The 9,541-nt window shown below is 46.8% G+C and overlaps 1 protein-coding gene across 1 annotated transcript in view; it reads left to right on the forward strand.

Annotated features, from left to right (window-relative positions):
- Positions 1–4,980, forward strand: part of GSDMC (gasdermin C) — a 29,341-nt gene extending 24,361 nt beyond the window's left edge. Inside the window, 5 exon segments of the mRNA XM_004373034.2 lie at positions 3,384–3,411; positions 3,414–3,512; positions 3,994–4,067; positions 4,740–4,814; positions 4,816–4,980. Coding sequence (XP_004373091.1) covers positions 3,384–3,411; positions 3,414–3,512; positions 3,994–4,067; positions 4,740–4,814; positions 4,816–4,980 — 441 coding nt within the window.
- Positions 4,981–9,541: the final 4,561 nt, after the last annotated feature.

Here is a 9,541-nt window from a genome sequence, read left to right on the forward strand (position 1 = left end):
GGGGTTGTTAACCAATGTCATAAAACAGCATGTGTGTTACTGTTACATGAGAAACTATCTGTTCTGTAAGCCTTCACCTGAAGTACAATAAAATATTTAAAAAAAAAAAAAAAAAAGAAGAGAAAGACCATCAACATACAACCATTTACTGTTTTTCCTGTTGAGGCGGTAGGATGTGCCAGGGTACACACACATCCATCACCCACCCAAAACCACCTCCAAGGCACGTCGCAACTAAAATGTTGCTTACTGAGGTGATACAGAGGCAACCTGCCTACATGAAAGAGACAAAAGGGGGTTCCCAACTTGGAAGCATCCTTATCCCTGAGCAGTCGGGCCACTAGTCCCAACCATCACTATTGATTCAAGGTCTCATCACTCTCAGCAGCTCACCTAAGGGAGCCACAGCTCCCCCCAGATTACTCACAACCCTACTTCACAGCCCTTCAAGATATTAGCAAATCGCAAAGCTGTAGACATTCCTAAACAACACAATGCAGAATTTGTTTACATCTCTCCCTCCCCGACTAGCCTCGAAATGCACAGTCCCTCAACACACACATTCTGGGCTCAGACTCCACGTGGGTAGAACCGATCTGTGTGTCAGCCAGTCGCAGCATACCTGGGAAGAATGGTCAGCGTTGGAACAAGGTCGGCTCTCAGAGTCCTCGGTCTCTCTTTCCCCAAATGTTGAGTCCCAGCTAGAACTCAGCCTGGGGCCCAGTTCCTCCGAGATGGCAGAATGCCCTCACCATACACACTAAGACACACACACAGACAGACTGCCCCTATTGTATCCTCAATGCAACATCTGGTCAGGGAGGGTCCTGGTGGCAATTGCTCTCTGTCAATGTAAACAGACAGAAAGAGGCTGAACTCTACAGTCTTACAGGGTTAGTGGAGTCTGGCTTCTGGAGAAAGAACAACCCTACACAAAGCAGGGATGTCTCTACTGAGGAAAGGGAGAGGATGAGATTCACACTTTAGAGAGAGGTCTGCAGAAGGTCAAGAGATGGCAGTTCTATTAAAGGTCATGATGAATGAGAAAGTGCTCTGAATTTAAGGGGGGAAAGAAAATAGCTTAATCTTCAAAATGTTTTATGTTTTATAAGTGTTGTTAAGTGTGCACCAAAGTTAGACAAAAGGTTAACTTGACAGATGTGACTGCAAATCATGCATCAACCACTAGGGGGCGAGTAGGACTTCCCTGTAGAAAGGATTCAGGCATAAGGATGAAGGGAACTAACCTTTACAACGTGCCACTGCAGTAAACACTTGACCTACATGAATGAAGTTAATGAATTTAATCTTCAGAACAATCCCGAACGCCAGCTGCCATCAGTCAACTCTGACTCATGGTGATCTCATGTGTGTCAGAGTACAACTATGCTCCATAGCGTTTTCAGTGGCTGAGTTTTTGGAAGTAGATCACCAGGCCTTTCTTCTGAGACATCAAAGGATGGACTCCACCTCCAACTTTTCAGTTAGCAACTGAGCACGTTAGCTGTTTTACACACTCCAAACATCCCAGGAAGGAACATAATGTGCAGAACAGTTAAATAATTTGCCACAGCACTTGCTGGATCACTTTGGAGAAAATTAGGATCCCTCTGTGAGTGTCAGTCTCCTTATTTGTAAAATGGAAATATACCTTCTCTCCAGAACTGGAATGAAGAATGGAGATAAATGTCCATCATTGTGACTGGAGCAAATTTATCTAAGCCCTCTCCAGCTGACCTGGATCCTCCCCCGTGGCCTGAGATATGCTCAGGTCTCCACCATCCTAGAAACCACCCTCAACCCAGTGTCCCTCTCCAGGACTCCCCTCCTCGCCACCCACTTTACACTCACAGCCAACTTTCTCAAAGACTAGTCTCTGCGTCCTCACTTGCTCACCTGGCGTTCACGCCTCAACCCACTGCAGTCTGTCCTCCAGCAAACTGTTTCAGGGTAAGGCACCAATGAACACACACGCCACTAGCCCCTCCTTGGAACTCTTCTCTCCCTGGATATTACGATGCTGTGTTCTATGGGGTCTCCCCTTCTGTTCTGTGTCCTTCACAGGCTCTTTTCCCTTGTCAAACCCTTAAATTATGGTCCTGCACAAAGACGAAATTTTTCTAGGTGAAATCAGAATCACCCAGGAAGACAGCAGGATTGGGAGTAGGTGAGGCAGGGCAGTAAATCAAAGAGCAACAGGAAGACAGTCCTACACAGTGTGGGGGGGAGGGGGGGGGAGCCGACTTCTTTCACCTGATAAGGCAGTTCTCAGGTGTTAGGGTGCAAACCGATCACCTGAGGCGCCTGTTTAAAATGCAGGCTCCGGGTCTCCCTCAGGAAGTCTGACTCAGAAGACAGAATGAGGCCAAGGTATCTGAGTTTAATAAGCATCCCAGGTGATTTTCATGCCGGGGGGAGGGGGGGTCCCTAGGCCATACTGAGAAAAGCTGCCACACCCTGGCCTGGAAGAGGAAGCCCTAGAGGCTGTAGGTACAGAGCTTGTGAAAGGCTCCCCACAGGAATAACCTAGCTCTCCTCACCTGTCTTCTTACCCCATCCAGCCATTCTTCACATCTCAGACGATGATGAGCAGAATATCTTTCAAGATGGTAAGTTCCAGCTGGCAGGTTCTCTGCCTAGCCCTAGGCCCCTGCTGAGCCCTGACCCCCTCTGGATGCCCATAAGAGCCACCCCCGTGGGGTCAGCCCCCACAGGCCCACGGAGACTCCTTCCTAGCCAGGCTGCTCCCCCACCTCCCACCCCCCAGTCTCTCCTGCCTCCAGCCACAGACCCTTGGGGCCACAGGGAAACCAAACTTTCTCCTTGCAACCCTGAGATCTGGGGTAGGGGGCTGCCTGGGGCTCCATTTCTCAGGGATTCCTAGATTGTTTTGTATTGCAGAAATCATTTTCAGGTGTGAAGCTGAAGATGTTATTGGTACTATAGGTAAGAGGAGAGAAATTAGAGGAAGGAAGGAGGAGTGAAATGTACAGGAAGGAGGGAAAGTGGTGGAAGGGGGAAGGACAGGGGGAGACTAACTTATGATGAGTGGGTGAGCACTTATGTCTGATCAGGCTGATGAACACTGTAAAGAAAACATGCTTGGAGATATGGATACCAAGACACATGGGGGAGGAGGAATGGGGAAAATGCCAGGGGAATGAGAAGGGAAGTCAGAGATCAAGGGCTCCGGTTCCAGGTATAATAACCAGGGCCAGGGAGTGCAGCCCTACATAATGAGGCTGCTGGACATCCCCTGGGTACAGTAGAGACCCCTCACCTTCTACACCTTGGTTAATCACTTACAAACACAAAGGACAAAGGCAAAATCACATAATAATGGTATTACTGTTCTTATTGCCAAGAATACCTGTCTCCTATAGCCGGAAGAGAACCCCGCTGGTCATTTGGATGGCCTGGTGGCACCATCCTAGATGAACTGCAAAAGAACACTAAAGATCTATGGGTCAGCCCAACGTACCGCATCCGTTACATTCTCGGAGCCATAATGGGTAAGAGTGATTTGGGGGAAGAAAGGGACAGTCACAAGGGTGGTCCCCCAGACCCCTTGAAAATGATGCATTAGAGGCCACTTCTCTGCAGCCCTTCAAATATTGTAATCCTTCAGCCTCACATCATCCTTATCACTGAGGTCAGGAGGGCTTAGTGTGATAAACTCGTTATGTGATACAAAACAAGCCTGAGACCTAGGAAGTGCCTAGCCTATGTCCATCCAACGCATCATTGGAGGTGAATGATTCCAGCCTCCAGTCTCAGAATCCCATTCTCTGGACCACATTATTTAGCATCCTGGAGACCTTCTGCCAAGAGCAGAAGGAAGACTTCCCAGGGCTGGGAACTTGACCTTCAAGTCTAGTGGGTTTTATTCCTCTGTCTCAGAGTTCCCCTCTCACTGGTTCTACTAGTTCACAATGGGGAGAGGAAAATCTGGACTCTTCGTCACTCTTTTTCCCCAAATGTCTCCTCCTCCAGTGCTGAGTGACACCCAACATGATCTGCTAGCCTAATCCGTGGAGATGAGGACCCTGGCCCAGCAGAGGGAGCTGGTGAGAAACCACCAGGGGCCAGCAGCACAGGGAAGAGGGTGAAAGAACAGGAGAGGAGAAGAAATACTCTGAGAAAAGAAGGAAGATGCAAGTTTCCCTGGGATGGGAGACGGGATCCCAATATGGCAGTGAGAAATCCCCCACTGCAGCCTCCCACAGGAGAGCAGGCAGAATGGGTTTGAGGTGACCTCAGGAGGATCTGTTTCCCTGGCAACCCCTGCAGTAGGCCCCAGTAGTTCTAAATTAGCCATAGGAACACAGGTCCTTGGCCGCTGAGGTGATCTGGGTAATAACTCTGCTTTTATTTCAGTTACCATCTGCAAATTTCTTTTTCTCTCTCCATACAAATGTATATATAAATACTATTAGACATAGACAAATACATACATAAGCATGTGTACATATACATATATAATTTCAAACACTGACCACTATTCTGCAAAGTATATCTTACTATCACAACTTCGTAGCTAAGGACCAAGGCTCAATGATTTCCAATAACTTGCCCAAGATCACACTGATCATAAGACTTGACCGAGATGTGACTCCTGGTTCCCTTGGCACCAAAGCTCTTGCCACTTCTGCTCCCCTACATGGCCCTTGGCTCTTGGACAGGATTTTTCTTCCCGACCTCAAAGTCCGAGCTGTACAATCTGACAATGTTTCTTCTAGGTGAGGAGCATCCTGAAGCCAAACTTCAAATACCCCTGGCGCATTCCCTTTACCCTCAAACCCGAGCTCCTTGCCCTGCTTGCGGGGTGAGGGTGTGGCCATCACCTTCGGCCTGCTGGAGGAGTGTGGCCTGATGATGGCGCCAAATAACCCCAGGTCAACCTGGGATTTAGAAGCCAAAGGGCCCGTCTCTGCCCTGTACACAACCCTCTCAGTGCTACAGCAGCTGACTGATCCCTAGGCCCTCCCTGAAAGCAGCAGTCAGTCCAGAGAGGCCTGGTCCCACTACAGGCCTATGCTGGGAGTGTCTTTGGTGGGCTCTGGAGACACAGGGCCATGCCTATCTGCTTTTTTGGGTGGATACAACAGTGATTGACTGGCAAGAGACATGAAGGAACTTTCTGGAATGAGAAAAATATTCTATAACTTGATAAGTATTTATACAATTTACAAAACTCATCAAACAGTATATTAAAGATTTGAGCATGTCACTGTATGCAGATTTTGCTTCAAAACAATGTGAACAAATCATGAACTCTAGTCAGTAATAGGCCTTCTGAATTGTTTGGGTGATGTACTGGTTGTTTGTAACTTACTTTGCAATGCATCAAAAAATAAGGTGGCTGGATGGATGGATAGATATGTGACTGAGCAAAAACCAAACTAAACCAAACCCACTGCCATCAAGTCAATTCCAACTCATAGCAACCCTACCCTATAGGACAGAGTGGAACAGCCATATATGGTTTCCAAGGAATGCCTGGTGGATTCGAACTGCTGACCTTTTAGATAGCAGCCAAACTCTTAACCACTATGCCACCAGGGTTTCCTGTGACCAAACAAATGTAGTAAAATGGTAATAACTGGGGAATCTGGGTGAAGGATATACAAGAGTTCTGTTAGCAGTCAATTGCTTTAACCACTGCGCCACCAGGGCTCCTGCAAATATCTCCTGGTATTGAATAATGCTATGGAGATGTCCAAGGCCAGTCAAATGTTCTCCCCTTTGCAAATGAGTTTCTCTTTGTAACTGGATGCCTAAAGAATTCCTTCTTCATCCTTGAACCATGCTACGCCTGTGTGTTAGTCATGCTATGTGACTTTTCCTGGGATACTCTGCCTTTTGAGCTGCAGATTCAGTTTTTTCATTGCAGGAAAAATTTCTCATATCATTAAATAGATTTTATATTCTATTTGTTCGATTTTCCATTTCACAGACATCAATTGTCCTTCTGGGTCCTCTATATATATTTTATCTTGCCCAATTGCTACAATCTTTATTTTTTCTTTTGCATTCTCTGAGATCATGGCAGGCCTTTCCTCTGTATCTATAATTCAGCTCTCAACTTAATTATCATACTATCTGCTTTTCTAATATTAGTTCAGAAACTGTATTGTTTTGATCTCAAATTGTTTCCTAAGCTTTGCGATCTCCCCTTCCTTTAATATAATTGTTCATCCCAAGCATAGGCAGATCTGTTCAAACTCTCTACCTGCACAAAGACAGTGGGTTAGGTGAGTTTTTCTTGACCCCTTCAGCACCTTAACTGAGACCTGTTTCTCTTCTGCAGCAAACTAAGGTCTGAAGGCTGCATTTTCTGTAGCCTAGAGTACTGGTGTGTGGAAGGGGAGTTACAGTGTACAGAAGGGGCTATGAGCAATCCTGGGAGTCTGACTTGGACCCTGTGCCTTCACCCATGGATTTGCTAAATGCCCTGCACCTGAGTCCCTCCACCTCCATAGAAGCATATGTCTTTCCAACACAAGAATACCTGAGTCTTCAGAGAGGTACCCAGTTTTCACGGGGGAGGCCTCAGGAGTCACAGCTTCCTTGAGAGTTCGCCCAATTGCTTAGGGGGGTGGGGGGTGGGCAGAATGACTCAGCACCTGGACAAGGGCCGGCTTTCTCTGAGAACATGACTACAGGTGTGGTGACTGATCTTCATTTACAGTGTACAGTATAGCTTTGCTTTCCCCAAACGCTTTCTTGCTTTCAATGTCACTCCTCTCTTCCCAGAAGCCATGCCCAGTCTTTCTGTCCCCCAAATCCCACCTCCCCCTATGTCCCAACCAAGCAGATGACAGGAAAAGATTTCTTAGAAAAAATTTTTTGACCTTGAACTCAAGGGCACTTCAGCTTCCTCCTTCCTCAGACGATTTTGTCTGACTCATATTTTGTTTTCTCCTGTGTGAAATTTTCCTGTTTTTAATTTTTTTTTTAATTCATAACTATTAACTCTGGGTGTTTAGGAGTCATCTGTCTCTTCCCTTTCCACTCAGTGGAAACACACCAGAAAAACAGGAAAGAAAAGATAAGAATTCTAGAAGAGCAATTGAGGAAGCCTAACATCTAAAACAAGTTCCAAAAGGAGGGAGGAAAAAAAAAGAATAGGAAATCATCAATCAAATAATTCCAGAATATATCCCCTAACTAAGATAGGAGATTCCAGATTGAAAGAGCCCATCAAGCCCCTGACACAGGTGGATGAAAGCGGGCCCACATCAAAACACATTTTCATGACATTGCAGAACATCAGGGATGAAGTGGAAATCCAGGGCATGAAACAAAGGTTACTTAAAAAAGATCCAATGTGAAAATGACTCTGATGAACAACCACACAGGAAACTAAAGGCAATGGAGCAATGTGTTGTAAAATCCTGAAGGAAAATTACTTCCAAACTAGAATTCAATATCAAGTTTGAGGGTAGAATAAAGACATTTTCAGAGAAAGTCTCAAAAAATTTACTTCCCATGTTCCCTTTTCCCAAAAACTATAAGGATGTGATAAACCAAAACGAAAAAGAAATCCAATAAAGAGGAAGACATAGGATACCAGAAAAAGGAGTTCGGATACAGAAATCCATTTGCCATCGAGTTGATTCCAGCTCAGAATGACTCTAGAGGACAGAGTAGAACTGCCCCATAGGGTTTCCAAGGAGCTGCTGGTGGATTCGAACTGCCAGCCCTTTGGTTAGCAGCCAAATTCTTAACCACCGCGCCACCAGGGCTTCTAGTAGAGAAAAGAGACAGTGAATTCCCACGAGACACCAAGTACCTGGCAGAAGGCAATCAGATCCAGTGGGAGCATGTAGAAGGGTATGGGAGAGATTTCTCCAGGAAGATTAAATTGACAGAATATCTTGCATCTGAGCATTATTACAAGGAGATGTAAACAACCGGTAGAGTTCGAATTTGACTGACATAACTACAAAGAAAACAGAAAAGAAAAGGAAAAAAAGGACAATGAGAAACAAAAATCCCACAAGAAAGGAAAAATAATCATGATTTATTAAATAGCTTATGTCTGAATTACATTTATAGTCATAATAATATTGAACTAACCAAAGCACAATGTAATTGCTAGGAGGATGGGGGGTGAGGGTGGGAAGTATGCATGGATGTAGTTGTAGGGGATTGAGGGGGAGATGTACATTCTTATCTTCATGAGGTAAATCGTTGAATAATACCTAAAACTGAAAAAGTGAGACTATCGACAACAAGCTTGTTATTTAAGAGATACCAGTTAAACCAGCTGCCCTTCTGTGGACTTGGCTCACGCAACCCCATGCGTGTCCAAGTAGAACTGTGCTCCACAGGGTTTTCAATGGCTGGTATTTTTGACGTAGATTTCCAGGTCTTTTCTTCCAAGTTGCCTCTGGGTGGACTCAACCTCCAACCTTCCAGTTAGCAGCCAAGCACATTAACCATTTACACCACCCAAAACCAAAACCCACTGTCCTCAAGTCGTTTCCGACTCATAAGGACCCTACAGAACAGAACAGAACTGCCCCATAGGGTTTCCAAGGCTGTCCATCTTTACAGAAGCAGTCTGCCACATCTTGCTCCCATGGAGCAGCTGGTGGGTTCAAACGGTCGACCTTTCAATTAGCAGCCGAGAGTTTTAACCACTGCACCACCAGGGCTCCTTGAACCACCCAGGGACTCTATTTAACAGATCAAAAAAAAAAACCAAACTCGTTGCCATCAAGTTGATGCCGACTCATAGTGGCCCCTGTGTGTGTCAGAGCAGAACTGCTCCATAGGGTTTTCTTGGATGTAATCTCTCCGGAACCAGATTGCCAGGTCTTTCTCCCACAGAGCCGCTGAGTGGGTTTAGAACCAGCCTTCCCATTAGCCATGGAGTGCTTCACTGTCGGAACACTTGGGCTCCTTTTCTATAAACATTACAACCAAGAAAACCTTATGGAACACAGTTCTACTCCGTAACACACGCGGTCGCCATAAGACCAGATCAATTCCGCCGGCACAAGACCAACACAGAGCGGGAATTACCAAAAACAGCCGCAAGAAAAAGAGTTCAAAATTGTCTCGTCCGGGAAGAGGGCATGGAGGCGAGAGGGGAGCAGGTGTGTGATTTTAAAAAGTTTTGTAGAACAATCTGATTCTTCAAACTCTGTGGGTCTATAACTGATTAAGGAAAGAAAAACAAGTTAAACATAAAAATTCGCGTACCTCTTGAGGGCATCATTGAAGATTGGGGTCCCCGCGGGGACGCGCGGGCCTCAGGGCTGACGGAGAGCGCCCCTCCTGGGGTCACGACCCCTCGGGCAGGGGCAGGGCCGGAAACCCTGTGGCCCCGGCGGGGAGGGGGCAGAGAGTCCCTGCGTGGGGGCGCAGCCTGGGCCGACACAGTTCCCCCACGGCCCTCGGGGCGGCCGGATCCGCCTCAGGTACGGGGCTGAGAGGCTGCGACCGTCAGCCCGGAGGGATGAAAGCGCGCTTCCCCCGGCTGCCCTGAGAGGGCGCCCCCCAGCGGCCCCTCCAGGCGGGGTTCCCAGGG

This window comes from Trichechus manatus, unplaced genomic scaffold, assembly GCF_000243295.1.
Source record: "Trichechus manatus latirostris isolate Lorelei unplaced genomic scaffold, TriManLat1.0 scaffold00022, whole genome shotgun sequence".
NCBI classification, from domain to species: Eukaryota; Metazoa; Chordata; class Mammalia; order Sirenia; family Trichechidae; genus Trichechus; species Trichechus manatus.